Source organism: Staurois parvus, unplaced genomic scaffold (assembly GCF_062004578.1).
Source record: "Staurois parvus isolate SC_StPar_1 unplaced genomic scaffold, SC_StPar_1.0 ptg001682l, whole genome shotgun sequence".
Classification (NCBI taxonomy): Eukaryota; Metazoa; Chordata; class Amphibia; order Anura; family Ranidae; genus Staurois; species Staurois parvus.
The window spans coordinates 146,218-163,999 of NW_028319478.1; the positions used below are offsets into that span (position 1 = coordinate 146,218).

At 44.6% G+C, this 17,782-nt stretch overlaps 1 protein-coding gene across 4 annotated transcripts in view; it reads left to right on the forward strand.

Annotated features, from left to right (window-relative positions):
* SRGAP3 (SLIT-ROBO Rho GTPase activating protein 3) overlaps positions 1–17,782 on the forward strand; it is a 187,390-nt gene that overhangs the window by 123,594 nt on the left and 46,014 nt on the right. For 2 of the 4 annotated variants that reach the window (XM_089663412.1, XM_089663414.1), the window contains exons 11-15: positions 348–375; positions 1,727–1,829; positions 12,668–12,728; positions 13,664–13,741; positions 15,929–16,063. In XM_089663412.1, coding sequence (XP_089519538.1) covers positions 348–375; positions 1,727–1,829; positions 12,668–12,728; positions 13,664–13,741; positions 15,929–16,063 — 405 coding nt within the window. Of the gene's footprint in view, positions 1–347; positions 376–1,726; positions 1,830–10,360; positions 10,392–12,667; positions 12,729–13,663; positions 13,742–15,928; positions 16,064–17,782 lie in introns of all 4 variants that reach the window. The other 2 variants (XM_089663415.1, XM_089663416.1) reach the window with 1 other exon arrangement.

Genomic DNA, 17,782 nt, shown 5'->3' on the forward strand with positions numbered 1-17,782 from the left:
CTGTACTAAAGACCGCTCACTGCTGCTCTCACTCCTTGTGCAGGGTGATTGGTCTTGTCCCTGCCCCTTCCTGTAGTTTACTGCAGTGGGTGGAACCTGTTGGGCCCCTCCCACTGGCTATGTACAGCTCAGTGATGATGTCACGGCTACGTTAACAACGTGATATCTGAGTTTGCAAAGGCAATTGGTGCACGCAGAGTGGATTTATACACAGAATTCTTTTTTTTTTTTTTTGCCTAGAATCCAAAGATCTTTATTTCAGCCATGCAACTGTAATTCCCAAGTGACTTTGGACATTTTTTTAATGGATTCTTAACTGTCACTTTTCTCATTGTCTTTGCTTACAGGTGAGAGAGCAGACTACGGCACCACGAGGTGAGTGGCCTAAAAACCGACTGTGCTGATTGGTTGGGTGTTGCTATAGTCACAGTTACTGGAATTTCTAAAATCTGGAGTAATGGGAATAAAATGACTGTGTTGCCTATAGGAAGTGGTAAAGTCTTCAGGGGTCCGGAGCCAGGGGTGGACTGACAACTCATGGGGCCCCCGAGCAATAGGGGATCATGGGGCCCCTGTGTCCTTGCCATAGGCAAAAAAAAGCCTATGAAAAAGGTACCAGGGGCATCTCATGGGGCCCCCTACTGACCCCGGGCCCTCGTGCAGTGCCCGAGTTTCCAAATGGTCAGTCCGCCCCTGTCCAGAGCCCAGTGTGGTGTGCCGACTCTTTGTCTAATTTTTTTCATTAGACCCTATTTTTTTGTGAGTGGACAGAGAAGACATTTGTACCCCCTAGAAACCAATTAAATTTCAGTGTGCGGCTTTATTTGTTATGGGGTTCTTAATATTTGCATGTATCTATCTGATCTGTGAATAATCTGAATATATTAAATACAGGAACAAAAATCAAATTGAAAATAATAGAAACGTGAAAGGGAGACTACTGGGGAGATCAGACAGCTTTATTAAAGTGGTTGTAAACCTTTGAAATGAAAAATGAACAAAGCTTATCCCTCTATAGTGCGTAGGCACCTCAATCCAAAGCACTGAGTGTGATTTCAGTCTGCTCTGTCCTCCCTCTGCTATCTGCATGAGTCACTTCTGATTTTTTTTTTTTTTTTGCTGACACCAGACAATCCTGGGAGACAGCTTGCTTCCCTCCAGCACACAGCCTGTGACTGACAGCCTCAGCTGTGCATGTTTCCCTATGAGACTGTGTAGAGGGGAGTTTGTCCTTCCCCTACACTCAGGTCTCAGTTTACATCAGGGGCGGACTGACAACTCATGGGGCCCCAGGCAATAGGGGATCATGGGGCCCCTGTGTCCTTGCCCAAACTCAAAAAAGCCTATGAAAAAGGCACCAGGGGCACCTCATGGGGCCCCCTACTGACCCCGGGCCCTCGGGCAGTTCCCGAGTTTCCAACTGGTCAGTCCGCCCCTGGTTTACACTCAGCTCCCTGCTCTATGCTGTTCAGTGTGTGACATCAGATCCCCACCCCATGCCCTCTTAAACTTTGAAATGCTTTGTAAACTGGGCACTTTGAATAGAAGAGAGAGGCTGCAGATAAACAGGTACAACTTACATAGGAGACCAATCACTTCACTGGGTATATGTAAGAGTTTACAACCACTTTATTATTATAGTGTTGATTGAGTGGGCTAGTATTCCGCCATTTTGTTGAAGCCTTGTCTCTGCAGAAGTATTTGACGGCATGTTCCATTTCTTCAGGCCCCCGACTCTGCCCCCTAAGCCCCAGAAAATGAGGAAGCCCCGGCCTCGCTCCCTTTATAGCCATATGCTCTTTAATGGGAATATGGAGCTCTTTATCAAGGTACTGGTGGCTGCGTGGGGGGACAGCGGACTGCGGCTTTCTCTGCACGGCCTCCCTGCTCACCTGCTGCTCTGTCCGCACAGACTCTGCTTCTCCTCTACACCCTCCAATCTCACTCCGCTTCTCATTTTCTGGGGGTTCAATAAGCAGCCATGCTCCAACTAACAAGTGGACCTGTCTGAGATACGCAGTCGAGGGTGCCATTTTGCACACCAAAGATCTGGTTATAGCAGATATGGGTTATTTTCCATAAAACCTGTTGTAGGTTTACTGTGCAGGAGCCCGAGTCTGGATTTGGGCATTTTGGGGGTATTGAGGCTTCTTAATGAATGATAGGCTGAGCACTACATTGGACTTCACTAGGCATGGATGACTGATGTGTTTGTCATTGAGATTTATACACACGGGTGCAGGGGCGTATTTACCACAAGGCAAACAAGGCATTTGCCTAGGGCAGCATTTTTTAGGGGGGGGCAGCACTGCCCGACCCAAGAAGGGACATGTATGGCATGGGGACCAGGTGGGATCCCAGAGAGGCTGCAGGCTGCTTGATGGTGTATGCAGAGCCCAACTGTTGTTCCCGGGGATGTCCAGAGCTGTGAAGATTAGTGTCTTTCTCTCTGAAGCCCAGGGGGGAAGGCATTAGTGGAAGGGGTGGGGCAGGGGTGTTGTTGGTCACTGTCTGACTTTTTCTGTGGGCAGTGGGCCTGGGCCTGGGCCTGGTGTTGGACGGTATCAGGCTCTCTCTGCCAGGGAGGGGGGGGGGCGTCCGATTTTTGTGTTGCCTAGGGCACCTAAATACACCATTGCATGGGAGTGATCCAAGGCATGAACAGTCAGACAGATATCTCCTTTTCTGCTTGGTAGACTGTGTCTCTGCCCCTCCCACGAGGTCCCAACAATGGTGCCACCCACGCACAGCTGAAGTCCCCAATTATTTGTTATTTTATTTATTGTGGCAAATTTGCTGCAGAGTTTGACGCCAGTATTAATCATTTTATCATGGAATGAGGAATTCTTGGGGAGGTGGCATATCTCACCATTGACGTCCTGAGATTTTATGTATCAGAATGATTCAACCTGCCAATTACAGTGCACAGATCTCACCATATGAAACCCCCTCCTCACATCACAAAAAAACAATTTAGCTGGAATGATGGAAGTCAGAGAAAGGCCGATGTCTAATCAGGGAATGAGCAAGCAGACAAGACATAGTTCAGGCACTAGGTCAGGGGTCTGCAACCTTTAAGACATAAAGAGCCACTTGGACCCGTTTCCGAAGGGAAAAAAAAGACTGGGAGCCGCAAAACCATTGCAACATTTAAAACAAATCCGACACTGCATATATTGTTTCTTACCTTAATGCAGTGGTGGGCAACCTTTTTTTTCAACTGAGCCAAATCTCGCCAAAACCACGATTGAAATTTATTTTGAGAGCCACATTTTTAAAACTGAAAATACATCCCCCATATAGTAATTCATCCCCCATATAGTAATTCACCCCCCATATAGTAATTCATCCCCCATAGTAATTCATCCCCCCTATAGTTATTCATCCCCCATATAGTAATTCATCCCCCATAGTAATTCATCCCCCCTATAGTAATTCATCCCCCATATAGTAATTCATCCCCCATAGTAATTCATCCCCCATATAGTAATACATCCCCCATAGTAATTCATCCCCCATATAGTAATTCATCCCCCATATAGTAATTCATCCCCCATATAGTAATTCATCCCCCATAGTAATTCATCCCCCCTATAGTAATTCATCCCCCCTATAGTAATTCATCCCCCATATAGTAATTCATCCCCCATAGTAATTCATCCCCCATATAGTAATTCATCCCCCATATAGTAATTCATCCCCCATATAGTAATTCATCCCCCATAGTAATTCATCCCCCATATAGTAATTCATCCCCCATATAGTAATTCATCCCCCATAGTAATTCATCCCCCATATAGTAATTCATTCCCCCATATAGTAATTCATCCCCCATAGTAATTCATCCCCCCTATAGTAATTCATCCCCCATATAGTAATTCATTCCCCATATTGTGTCAATTCACTTACCTTTGCTCCGCGCGTTCCTCTCGCCGTGTTCCCGCGCTGTTCCGGTCTTCAGGGCGGACTGTGAGAGGAGAGGAGTTCGTCACGCTGCCCCGCCTACATCCTGACAGCCAATGTTTGCCACACTCCACGGGCCGGATTAAAAGGTCGTAGTTTGCCCATTGCTGGGCTAGCTGCAGAGTCCTGACTTTTGGGGCGGCCGCCCGAGAGCAGGGAGGGGAGCGGGCGCCCGGCACACAGAAGAGCCGCATTAAAATGTGTAAAGAGGCCGCATGTGGCTCGCGAGCTGCGGCTTGCCTACCACTGAGCTACGGCAACCCTATTGCCTGTCACCTGGTGGGCAGTGTGCTCCGGAGCCGCAGCAAAGGTGAAAAAGAGCCGCATGCGGCTCTGGAGCCACGGGTTGCCGACACCCGCACTAGGTGGAAGTTATAGGTGGTTAACGAGGGTCAGGTGTGCACTGCAAGTCAAAGCAAAACAGATGCAATTGTATCATTTTCCAGAAAAGATCCACCTTTTATCATTAAAAAAGTGATTGATCTCTAGTCCAATGACTTTGTATGGGCTGAGATGATCTCATCCGTCTTCTGCAGGAAAGAGGAAGCGTTTCATGTAGGTGGTTAATGAGGGTCAGGTGTGCACAACAAAGCAAAGCAGATGATTTTTTTTTTTAAACGTATCCTTATGCAGGCCATAGATGGGTCGAAATTTTTTTCGGATCGTTTGTGGGCTAATTGGCCGTTTTTTCGGTATTTTGGCAGATTTTTTTTTCGGTAAAGTTGGAAAAAGATCGGCCGATTTTGCCGATCGGCCGATTTTCGCGGCAATTATGGGCGATTCGGCCGATCTTTTTACCGATAAAAAAATCTGCGCATGAGCAGTGACCTGCAAGACCTTAGATTGTACACCCCTTGAGGGTCAGGGACCTTAGATTGTACGCCCCTTGAGGGTCAGGGACCTTAGATTGTACGCCCCTTGAGGGTTAGGGACCTTAGATTGTACGCCCCTTGAGGGTCAGGGACCTTAGATTGTACGCCCCTTGAGGGTTAGGGACTGATGTGAATGTACAATATATATGTAAAGCGCTGTGTAAATTGATGGCGCTATATAAGTACCTGAAATAAATAATAAGACAAAAAGAAGAAGAGGATGAAGAAGAGGATGAAGAAGAGGATGATGAAGAAGAAGAGGATGATGAAGAAGAAGAGGATGAGGAAGAAGAAGAGGATGAGGAAGAGGAAGAGGATGAGGAAGAGGAAGAGGATGAGGAAGAGGAAGAGGATGAAGAAGAGGAAGAGGATGAAGAAGAGGAAGAGGATGAAGAAGAGGAGGAGGAAGAGGAGGAGGAAGAAGAAGTGAAAGAAGAAGAGGATGAAGAAGAATTCCAGTCCGGCAAAAAGTGTCCCTGCAGAGAGCTCCGCTATTTCTTTGACAGTTCCTTGACATTTATAGCGGTTGCAACAATGTATCTATTTGTTTCCGAATAAAAACATCTGTATCTGAAATGGATACAAATAGATACATTGTTGCAGCCGCTATAAATGTCAAGGAACTGTCAAAGAAATAGCGGAGCTCTCTGCAGGGACACTTTTTGCCGGCTGTAGACGGGATGAAAATCGGCCGATTTTTTTTTTTTTTTTTTTTTTTTTTTACCATTGCTGGTAACGTCAGCCGCTTGAACGACCGATTTTTCGTTTTTTTAAAGAAAAATCGTCCGGTTTTCTCCCCATCTATGGCCTGCATTAAAGAGAATTTTTAATACTTAACCCCTTCCTGCCAAGCACCAGCGTCTCTCTAATAGGGTCAGGGGGCAGGCGGCAATAATTGTGATTGGCTATCACAGTGGTCTGGGCGGCACAGTGGCTTAGTGGTTAGCACTTCTGCCTTGCAGTAATTGGGTCATGGTTTTGATTCCCGACCATGACGCCTCCTGCATGGAGTTGGCATGTTCTCCCTGTGTTTGTGTGGGTTTCCTCTGGGTACTCTGGTTTCCTCCCACACTCCAAAGACATGCTGGTAGGTTAATTGGCTCCTGTCCAAAATTGTCCTAGTTTCATCCCTGGCCATGTGGGATCTCCTGCATGGTGGGGGTTGGGGAAAGACCTGGCAACCTACCCTGTAAAATAATTGCTAAGAGAATTCATGGAAGAAGTCGCTTCCGAGTGACGGTCTGTGCAGTCACCAAGGGTTGGATACGACTGAATGGATAGATAGATCATGGTGGTCATGTGATCAGGAGCCGGTCCTGCGTGGTACCGATCGTTGACAGTTCGGTCCCTGTGCTGGGAGTGTGCAGCAAAAGTGCACAGGAACAGGTAGAATCAAATATTCTTTTCGCATCTCTTGAGGATGAATTTGATTTAACATTTTTATGTATGGTAGACTGTGTCTCTGCCCCTCCCACGAGGTCCTAACAATGGTCCCACCCCCGCACAGCTAAAAACCCCATTTATTTATTATTGTGGTGAATTCTCTGCAGAGTTTGATGCCAATATTAATTAATGTTATTATGGAATTGGGAATTCTGGGAGGGGATATCTCACCATTGACATCTGTGAGAGATAATATGTGTCGGAACGATTCAACCTCCCAATTACAGTGCAGAGATCTCAGCATCTGAGCCCCCCCCACCAAAGATGTAAAAAAAAAAGTTAGCTGGAATGAACAGTCAGATGGAAATTGGAAACAGGCAGATGTCTATTCAGGTCAGAAACAAACAGACGAACCCATTGATCGGGCTCTAGGTGGAAGTTCTGAGTTCCTTTTATAGGTGGTTAACGAGAGTCAGGTGTGCACAACATGGTGTCACATGATCAGGAGACGGTCCTGCATGGTACCGATCGTTAGTGCGGACTGAGAACTGTTTTTGACAGTTCGGTCCTTGTGCCGCCAGCAGGGGCAGCCTGACCATTTGGAAACTCGGGCACTGCCCGAGGGCCCGGGGTCAGTAGGGGGCCCCATGAGATGCCCCTGGTACCTTTTTCATAGGCTTTTTTTGAGTTTGGGCAAGGAAACAGGGGCCCCATGATCCCCTGTTGCCCAGGGGCCCCATGAGTTGTTAGTCCGCTCCTGGCTGCCAGTGTGCAGCTAAAGTACGCAGGAACTTTCGTTGTCATATATGCGCGGCGTGGGAGCGTTTTAAAGCCCACCCTCTTGCTCCTGCACCTATGCGTTAAGTGGGTGGCAAGAGGTTAACTTTTCCTACCAGCCCTGGGTAGAATCAAATTTTCTTCTCACATCTCTTGAGGACGAGTTTGATTTACCATTTTCTGTATAGTAGACTATGTTTCTGCCCCTCCCACGAGGTCCTCACAGTGGTCCCGCCCCCGCACAGCTGAAATCCCCAATTATATCACAAGTGTAATAAAAGCGCCACACCCTTAATACTTTAAAGCAGCAATTCCACCTCAAAGAAACCAAATAAATTTCTTAGTGCTATAACTTAAATAAAGGAATGCGCTAAAACCACAAACTATTCCTAATTTAGTGTAGAAACATTAGTGCAAAAGATATATATATCTATTCTCAATTAATATCAAAAAATATCAAAATTATGTGCTAAACTATTTTTTAGTGCATAAGTAATTTAAATAATTAAATTTGTGAATATAAAAAAATGTCCAACTCTGAATTTCTTCAAAATGTCCAAACAAATCCTTTTCAAATTCAGGTGCTCTCAAAGAAATTGTGCCAAAATCCACCACCAAAAGGAAAGTTGGGTAACTCACCAGAGCTCCATGCTGATCAATCTCTAGATCAGCAAAAAACGCTTTTTGCTCTGGGAGCAGATGCAATGAATCAACTTCTCGGGTGTGATGATCAATAGCTACACAATCATCCATAAGGTAGGTATCCACCACTCAATATAACGGTTCCAGGAGCATTATATCACTCTCTCTTTTTATATCTCTCCACCGAGGTCATGTTTGGGAATGAAAGTAAAAATCATGGTGCAGCCAGTTTTTTTTTATAAAAGTATCCAACAATTTAATAAAGATTTACACTCACAAAAAGGGTGTCTTCACCGACACCAGTATAACAGCATAAAACAGCAAATGGTATAACAGTCTCCTGCTCCCCGCACACTCACTACAGCGCTCGTGACTCAATCCTCTCCACAAACGTCAGCATCCAACAAGCCCTACTAGTTTCGTCATGAATGACGTCTTCAAGGGGCGCCTGTTATAATAAATAAATAAATAATTGGGGATTTCATTTAAAAAAAGGAATGCGCTAAAACCACAAACTATTCCTAATTTAGTGTAGAAACACTAGTGCAAAAGATATATATATCTATTCTCAATTAATATCAAAAAATATCAAAATTATGTGCAAAACTATTTTTTAGTGCAGAAGTAACTTAAATAATTAAATTTGTGAATATAAAAATAACCGCCCCTTGAAGACGTCATTCATGACGAAACTAGTAGGGCTTGCTGGATGCTGATGTCTGTGGAGAGGATTGAGTCACGAGTGCTGTAGTGAGTGTGCGGGGAGCAGGAGACTGTTACACCATTTGCCGTTTTATGCTGTTATACTGGTGTCGGTGAAGACACCCTTTTTGTGAGTGTAAATCTTTATTAAATTGTTGGATACTTTTAGAAAAAAACTGGCTGCACCATGATTTTCTCTTTCATTCCCAAACATGACCTCGGTGGAGAGATATAAAAAGAGAGAGTGATATAATGCTCCTGGAACCGTTATATTGAGTGGTGGATACCTACCTTATGGATGGTTGTGTAGCTATTGATCATCACACCTGAGAAGTTGATTCATTGCATCTGCTCCCAGAGCAAAAAGCGTTTTTTGCTGATCTAGAGATTGATCAGCATGGAGCTCTGGTGAGTTACCCAACTTTACTTTTGGTGGTGGATTTTGGCACAATTTCTTTGAGAGCACCTGAATTTGAAAAGGATTTGTTTGGATATTTTGAAGAAACTCAGAATTGGACAATTTTTTATATTCACAAATTTAATTATTTAAAGTACTTATGCACTAAAAAATAGTTTTGCACATAATTTTGATATTTTTTGATATTAATTGAGAATAGATATATATATCTTTTGCGCTAATGTTTCTACACTAAATTAGGAATAGTTTGTGGTTTTAGCGCATTCCTTTTTTTAAATGAAATCCCCAATTTATTTATTTATTATTGTGGTGAGTTTGGCGCCAATTTTAAAAAATGTTATTATGGAATTGGGAATTCTGGGAGGGGATATCTCACCATTGACGTCTGTGAGAGATAATATGTGTCGGAACAATTCGGTGTCTCCCAATTACAGTGCAGAGATCTCAGCATCTGAGCCCCCCCCCCCCCCCCCCACCAAAGATGTAAAAAAAAAATTAGCTGGAATGAAATGATGGAAATTGGAAACAGGCAGATGTCTATTCAGGTCAGAAACAAACAGACGAACCCATTGATTGGGCACTAGGCGGAAGTTCTGAGTTCCCTTTATAGGTGGTTAACGAGAGTCAGGTGTGCAACAGTAAAATTAGAAAAAAATAAATTCCTTATATCATAAAAAGTTTTTGATCTTCAGTTGAGTGACTTTGACTAGGCTGAGATGATTTCATCAGTCTTCTGCAGGCAGCCGTTTCCTCAGTCTCCCCCCAGTGATGAGAAGCAACATTGCAATTTTGTAGCAGGGGCTGATCTGTGTCAGATATTTGTGAACACTGCAGCAGGATTTACATGATCCAGCTGGCATTCCTATCCTGGAAGTAGGTGGTAACCCTGGATGATACCTGAACAAAGATGGGCCCGTCCTCCTGGAGAGAAAAAAACAAAGGCATTGTCAACGGTGATCAGTAATAAATCCCCGGAAGTGTTACACGGACACACGTGACCTTAACATGAAAAATGTATTTGATGACAAGTACACCATCTCAGCGCTGTCAGGGCCCGATGATATCCGGTTGAGTGCTGCGACTGGGAGACGGGTGGGAGTGACCTAGATTCCGCTCCCCATCACTCTCTGATGCTGTTTTTAAACCTTGTCTTCCCCCGCCGGATCCGCTGCCAGGAAGATGCGCGATCCTCTCCGGGGAAGCTGGGCCAGCACGTCACAGTGATAAAAATAACCCGATAGTAGCAGATGTCTGCCGGGTGCTCGGATATCAATATTTATAGGAAGTTTGCCTAATTGGTTCACTTCAACGTACGGCTTCGATAGTAAGACCGCATAGGACCCGATTGGGGGAGGGGTGACCTCCGTCAGCCAGTTAGTACAGAGTGCAGGATTCTCTCTGTGTCAGTTATCAGTGCAGTATACCGTGGCAGGTGATAGGGCGCCCCCCCATGGCTGGTTCCTCTGATGGCGGGTTATGATCTTTTTGCTGTCCTGCCTCTTCCTGGCTCTGATCTGTGCTGACCTCTTCTCTTCTCCTTCTCTCTATGTCTCTGCGCCTGTCGCTGCTGCTGCTGTGTGTTCATGTTTGTTACTGTCATCAGAGGAAGGAGGAACACTCGCAGCAGAAATCAGGTATTTCCACCCAAACTGCATCCCAAACGTACATATACCGTCTACCAACTCTGACAACCCCCACCCATGGGCAGGTGACACCATTTTTTATATAATATGCTGATTTTCAGACTGTGTCACTGCCCCGCCCATTTTTTTACATTTTGGGATTCTGATTTGCAGATCATGTCACTGCCCCACCCATTTCTTTTTTTACTTTTTGGATTCTGATCTTCAAACTGTCACTGCCTTGCACATTTTTTTTTACATTTTTAGATTCCCATTTAAAAAAAAAATTGTGGATTCTTATTTTCAGATTGTGTCACTGCCCCGCCCATTTCTTTTTTAACTTTTTAGATTCCTATTTTTTGGATTCTTATTTTCAGATTGTGTTACGGCCCTGCCCATCCTTTTTTTTTTTTTTGCTTTTTGGATTCTGATTTTCGAACTGTGTCACTGCCCCGCCCATTTCTTGTTTTGCTGTTTGGATTCTGATTTTTGAACTGTGTCACTGCCCCGCCCATTTTTTTTTTTTTTTTTTTTTTTGGATTCTGATTTTCGAACTGCGACACTGCCCCGCCCATTTCTTTTTTTACTTTTTAGATTCCCATTTTTTGGATTCTTATTTTTAGATTGTGTCGCTGCCCCACCAATTTCTTTTTTTTTTTTTGCTTTTTGGATTCTGATTTTCGAACTGTGTCACTGCCCCACCCATTTATTTTTTTGCTTTTTGGATTCTGATTTTCAAACTCATTGCCCCACCCATTTCTTATTTTACATTTTAGATTCACATTTTTTTAAAAAAAATTGGGATTCTTATTTTAAGATTGTGTCACTGCCCCGCCCATTTCTTTTTTTGCTTTTTGGATTCTGATTTTCGAACTGTCACTGCCCCGCCCATTTCTTTTTTTACATTTTAGATTCCCATTTTTTTTATTTTTTGGATTCTTACTTTCAGATTCTGTCACTGCCCCACCCATTTCTTTTTTTTTACTTTTTAGATTCCCGTTGTTTAAAAACATTTTTTGGATTCTTATTTTCAGTTTGTGTCACTGCCCCGCCAACTTCTTTTTTGACTTTTTGGATTCTGATTTTCAGAATGGGTCACTGCTCTAGCCATATCTTTTGAATTTTTGGATTTTGATTTTCAGACTGTGTCACTGCCCCCACACATTTCCTTTTTTATTTTTGGATTTTGATTTTCAGATTTTGTGTCACTGCCCCGCCCATTTTTTAAACGTGGTAGGGGAGATAGACCCTCTGTCCGGTTTGTATTGCTGTCTGTGTCCCATGTGGATAGATTCACTCCCTATTGTACTGTGGACCACTGTCACCAATATAGAGAGTGGAGGGAAATCCCTGGAAGGTGAGGGGAAATCCTCCAATGAGGTCACCTGATCCAGGGACATTTTTCAAAGAGGGGATTTCCCCTCGATTTGGGAGATTTCCTCTAATTTTCTGTTAGATCTCTGGGAGCGGCAGTGAAGGAATATTTCCCCAGTACACAGGCAGCAAACCATAAACTGACAGGGGCATTAAAGCTGAACTCCAGGATATGCAAATATTACTTGAATCTCAGTGAGCCTTGTGGATTTCTTCCAGATCTGTGCAGTAATCCAGTGTGAGACTTCCTGGAATAAAGACCGCTCACTGCTGCTCTCTTTCCTTGTGCAGGGTGACTGGTCTTGAGTCCGCCCCCTCCTGTAGTTCTCTGCAGGCAGAATGCAGCAGGTGGAGCCTGCTGGGCCCCTCCTATGGCTCTGCTCTTTCTCCCTGTGCAGGGTGACTGGTCTGGTCTCCATCCCCTCCTGTAGGTTTTTATAGTAGGCAGAGCCTGTTGGGTTCCTGTCATTTTCTGCATGCATCCTGCAGTGGGTGGAACTGGTAGGCCCCTCCCACAGATCTGCTCTCTCCATGTGCAGGGTGACTGGTCTTGTCTCTGCCCCCTCCTGTAGTTTTCTTATAGTAGGCGGAGCCTGTTGGGTCCCTCCCACAGCTCTGCTCTCCTTGTGCAGGGTGACTGGTCTGGTCTCCGCCCCCTCCTGTAGGTTTTTTATAGTAGGCATGGGCTGTCTGCACAGGCTATGTACATCACAGTAATAATGTCCTTGTCAGGTAATATCTGACTTTGCAAAGGCATTTGGTGCGCACAAAGTGGATTTATATCCTTTGTGGTGATTGGGAAGCATATGTCACTGTTAGTTTGTTTGCCCGGAGTTCAGCTTTAATGCAGCCATAGGAGCGGTGATCCACAGGGATCTAAGAATATTTGACTCAGATTTTCTAACCTTTTGCAGGATTCCGGTCAGGCGATTCCTCTGGTGGTTGAAAGCTGCATCCGATACATTAACTTGTATGGTGAGTACGGCTGCTGCACAGACGGAACACATTTCCCGGGCCCCTGAGCAGCTTTGTATATGGCAGTTTCCCAGACCTGAGAATTTTAAATCCACTTTAACATATTTTTTATATATAATTGTATTACATTCGATTTTTTTCATCAATATCATGAATTTAATTAATATGAATTTAAAAAATGCAATCCAGTAATGTAAAGTAAGGTTTGTTGAAAGTAACACAAAAATGGACAGAAAATAAAATGAAATAAAATGAACTTGCAAGGAAGTCAATGGGACGTGATTTTGCATTGAAGTCAATGGGACACAATTTTTGCAGTGAAGTCAATCATCATTATCATCACATTTTCTTTTTTCTATCAGCAAAATGATTTTGCATTGCAGTTGATGGGACACAATTTTGCATTGAAGTCAATGGGTGGCATTTTTGCATTGACGTCAATGGGACGCGATTTTGCATTGAGGTCAGTGGAAGCGATTTTGCATTGAAGTTAATAGGTCAATGGGACACAATTTTTCATTGACGTCAATGGGACAAAAATTTAGCAAGGAAGTCAATGGGACATGATTTTGCATTGAAGTCAATGGGGCGCGATTTTTGCTGTGAAGTCAATCATCATTATCATCACATTTTCTTCTATCAGCAAAATGATTTTGCATTGCAGTCAATACGACACAATTTTGCATTGAAGTCAATGGGTGGCATTTTTGCATTGACATCAATGGGACGCGATTTTTTAGCAAAAAATTGCTGTGGTAGTGAAGTGGTTAAGACGCTGTTGGGATGGTTCATAGTCCATTGAGCTCTAAGTGAGTCATTCCCATAGACTTGTATGACATGCAAACCCCCTTTGGTGCGAATGATGGGCCCCGCCACACAGGCCAATGCAACACAGCCCTTCAGTCACTGCTCTGACGCCTGGCTTTCTCTCACAGGTCTGCAGCAGCAGGGGATATTCCGAGTCCCCGGATCTCAGGTCGAAGTCAATGACATCAAGAATTCATTTGAAAGAGGTGAGTGACAGTTACAGAGATTTAAAGGAACGCTCCACCCTTGCACCCTCACATTACAAACACTTGGCAGTCCAGGGACAACAATTATCCAGTGGTGTTTTTGATTTTTGGTTGCTACTACATAATATATACAGTGTGTATATATATGTGTGTGTGTGTGTGTGTATAATATATATATATTTGTGCTCAAAAGTTTTCTCCCCCCCCCCCTCGGAGAATTGGTAATATAGAGTATGGACCATTCTTAAAGAACACACGAGTGAGCCGGCAAAACCCATTTCTTCTATTTCTTGTGGGACCTATTCTGTACCTGGAGGTGATACCAGAATGGACCAATCATAAAACAAAACATGGCAACAAGTAAACCAATGAAATGCCTCCCCCCCCCTTCAAATGTTTGCATCCCCTTAGTTCCTAATCCTACGTATTGCCCCCTTTAGTATCAATGACAGCGGTCAGTTTTCCATAATGGTTGTCTATGGGGCCCCTGAATTCTTGCCGGTGGTAGAGCTGCCCATTCGTCTCGGCAAAATGCCTCCAGGGAATGCAAAGTCTTTGGTCGTCTTGCATGAACCGCATGTTTGAGATCTCCCCAGAGCGGCTTGATGATATGAAGGTCAGGAGACTGTGATGGCCCCTCCAGAACCTTCACCTTTTTCTGCTGTAACCACTGGAGGGTCAACTTGGCCTTGTGCTTGGGGTCATTGTTGTGCTGGAAAGTCCAAGAACGTCCCATGCGCAGCTTTCCTGCAGAAGAAGGCAAATTGTCTGCCAGTATTTTCTGATAACATGCTGCATTAATCTTGACATCAATTTTCACAAGATTCCCCGTGCCACCAAGACACCAATGAGCCACCACCATGCTTCACAGTGGGGGTAGTTTTCTTGTCGCTATAGGCCTTGTTGACCATAAAGCTCTATTTTGGTCTTGTCACTCCAGATTACAGTGTGCCAGAAGCTGTGAGGTGTGTCAAGGTGTTGTCGGGCATATTGTAACTGAACTTTTTTGTGGCTTTGGAGCAGTAAAAGCTTCTTTAAGGCAACTCAACCATGCAGCTCATTTTTGTTCAAGTATCGTTGTATTGTGCTCCATGAAACAACCACACCGTCTTTTTCAAGAGCAGCCTGCATTTATCCTGAAGTCACCTGTGGGGGTTTTTCTTTGTATCCAGAACAATTCTTCTGGCAGTTATGGCTGCAATCTTTTTGTCTACCTGACCTCGGCTTGGAATCAAGAGATCCTTGAATTTTCCACTTCTTAAAGCGGAGTTCCACTCACTCAAAAAATAAAAGTCAAAAAATAAAAGTCAGCAGCTACAAAAACTGTAGCTGCTGACTTTTAAAAAACAGCCACTTACCTGTCCCTTGGTCCCGTGGTGTGTCCCCCACAGCCCGTTTCACCGGCCATCCTGTATTCCTGGGGGCTGGCATCTTCAGTGTGGGCAACCGGCTGTGATAGCTTGCGGCTTCACAGCCGGGTACCCACTGCGCATGCGTGAGTAGCTCTGCGCTTCATGAATGGTCCTGTAGTCTTCTGGGACCTGTCACGTGTCCCAAAAAACTACAGGGAGGGAGGACACCTTCCCACCGAAAGTGGGAGCGGGTACCTGTCAAATTTGGGTACCTGTCAAATTCGGGTACCCGCCTCCCAAAGGTGCCCATTCGTAATGGGGAGCAGTCCTTAAAGCGGAACTTCCCCTTTTTGGGTGGAGCTCCACTTTAATAAGTGATTGAACAGTACTGACTGGCATATTCAAGGCTTTGGATATCTTTTTATATCTTTTTCCATCTTAATAAAGTTCGATCACCTTGTTACACAGGTCTTTTGCCAGTTCTTTTCTGCTCCCCATGGCTCAGTATCTAGCCTGATCAGTGCATCCACGTGAGAGCTAACAAACTCATTGACTATTTATACACTGACACTAATTGCAATAAAAAAAAAAACCTCTTCTAGATATATTTAAATAAATATATATATTTATATATATATATATATATATATATATATATATTTATTTATTTATTTATATATATATATAAATATATAATTTTTTTTTTTTATATATATATAGAGAGAGAGATATGTTTGTTAACGTGGCGATTCAGTATATAAATAAATACTGTATGAGATAAATAATGTATGAGATGTCATTGGGTTTATGGTGGAATATTTCATTGTCCACCCAGGAGAGGACCCGCTGGTGGAGGACCACACCGAGAGGGACATCAACTCTGTGGCCGGGGTACTGAAGCTCTACTTCCGGGGTCTGGAGAATCCGCTCTTTCCCAAGGAAAGATTTCAAGACTTGATATCTACTATTAGTAAGTATCCGTTCTGTGCGGAGCCGCGGGCAGTACAATCGTTATCGCTATTCTCTAATACTGCATTTTTTACGGTTGTCTGGAGTCCTCTTTTTATTAGTCCTCAGGGCTGACAGCCCTGTATAACGGTCACCGTCACAATCCAACCATCCAATCTTTGTACAATCAACTTTAGATTTCCCAAAACTGTAATATGAGGACCTAAGGGATCTATCCGATCAGTTTGTATCCAATCAGGCAGCTCCTTGCATTACGTACTTGTTGGCAGATCTAAAGCATTTTGTAACGTTTGTGATGAACGGAGGGGGGGAGGAGGTGGATGACATCAGCTTGTAGTCAGAAGAGACAGGAATTCTGCTGTGAGACGAAGGGGCCTGTTTATAAAACATTTGTAAGCATGAGCATTCATGCAAGCTGAACAAAATGTCCCCGTATTTTTTCTACTAGATTTATTCCTGTATCACCAGCTCCATCTAGTGGCAAAATGCAGTATATATATACTCATTAAAGTGTTACTAAACTCCGGACCCCGCATTCACTATATCCGGTCTCCCCGGACCCCGCATTCACTATATCTGCTCTCCCCGGACCCTGCATTCACTATATCTGCTCTCCCCGGACCCTGCATTCACTATATCCGCTCTCCTCGGACCCTGCATTCACTATATCCACTCTCCCCGGACCCTGCATTCACTATATCCGCTCTCCCCGGACCCTGCATTCACTATATCCACTCTCCACGGACCCTCCATTCACTATATCCGCTCTCTCCAGACTCTGCATTCACTACATCCTCTCCCCGGACCCTGCATTCACTATATCCGCTCTCCCCAGACTTTGCATTCACTATATCCGCTCTCCCCGGACCCCGCATTCACTATATCCGCTCTCCCCGGACCCCGCATTCACTATATCCGCTCTCCCCGGACCCCGCATTCACTATATCCGCTCTCCCCGGACCCCGCATTCACTATATCCGCTCTCCCCGGACCCCGCATTCACTATATCTGCTCTCCCCGGACCCCGCATTCACTATATCCGCTCTCCCCGGACCCCGCATTCACTATATCCGCTCTCCCCGGACCCCGCATTCACTATATCCGGTCTCCCCGGACCCTGCATTCACTATATCCGGTCTCCCCGGACGCTGCATTCACTATATCCGCTCTCCCCGGACCCCGCATTCACTATATCCGCTCTCCCCGGACCCTGCATTCACTATATCCGCTCTCCCCGGACCCCGCATTCACTATATCCGCTCTCCCCGGACCCTGCATTCACTATATCCGCTCTCCTCGGACCCCGCATTCACTATATCCGCTCTCCTCGGACCCCGCATTCACTATACCCGCTCTCCCACAGTACACAGAACATGGCAACTATTTTAGTAAATATAAACTGCTAAATATCGTTTCTCATCAGCAGTATATAGCAGGCTTATGACTTCTATCAGTGTTCAGCTTAGCACTAGCTAAAGCTTGTAGGAGGAGTTTTCAATATGCTTTAGGAGGATACAGAACCCCTGTCCTCTGTCTGGACAGTGCTAATTGGCCCTGTGCTGATCACATGCACTCTCCCAAGAAAAAAAAAAAAACCTATCTAGCAGTATCCATCAAACTGAGCATGTGCAGCTTGCCCCCAAGGCTCTGTTCCCTAGAAGAAGGTGAGGTTCAGAAGAGACAGGATCTATCAGTGTCCAGCTGAGCACTGGTTAAAGTT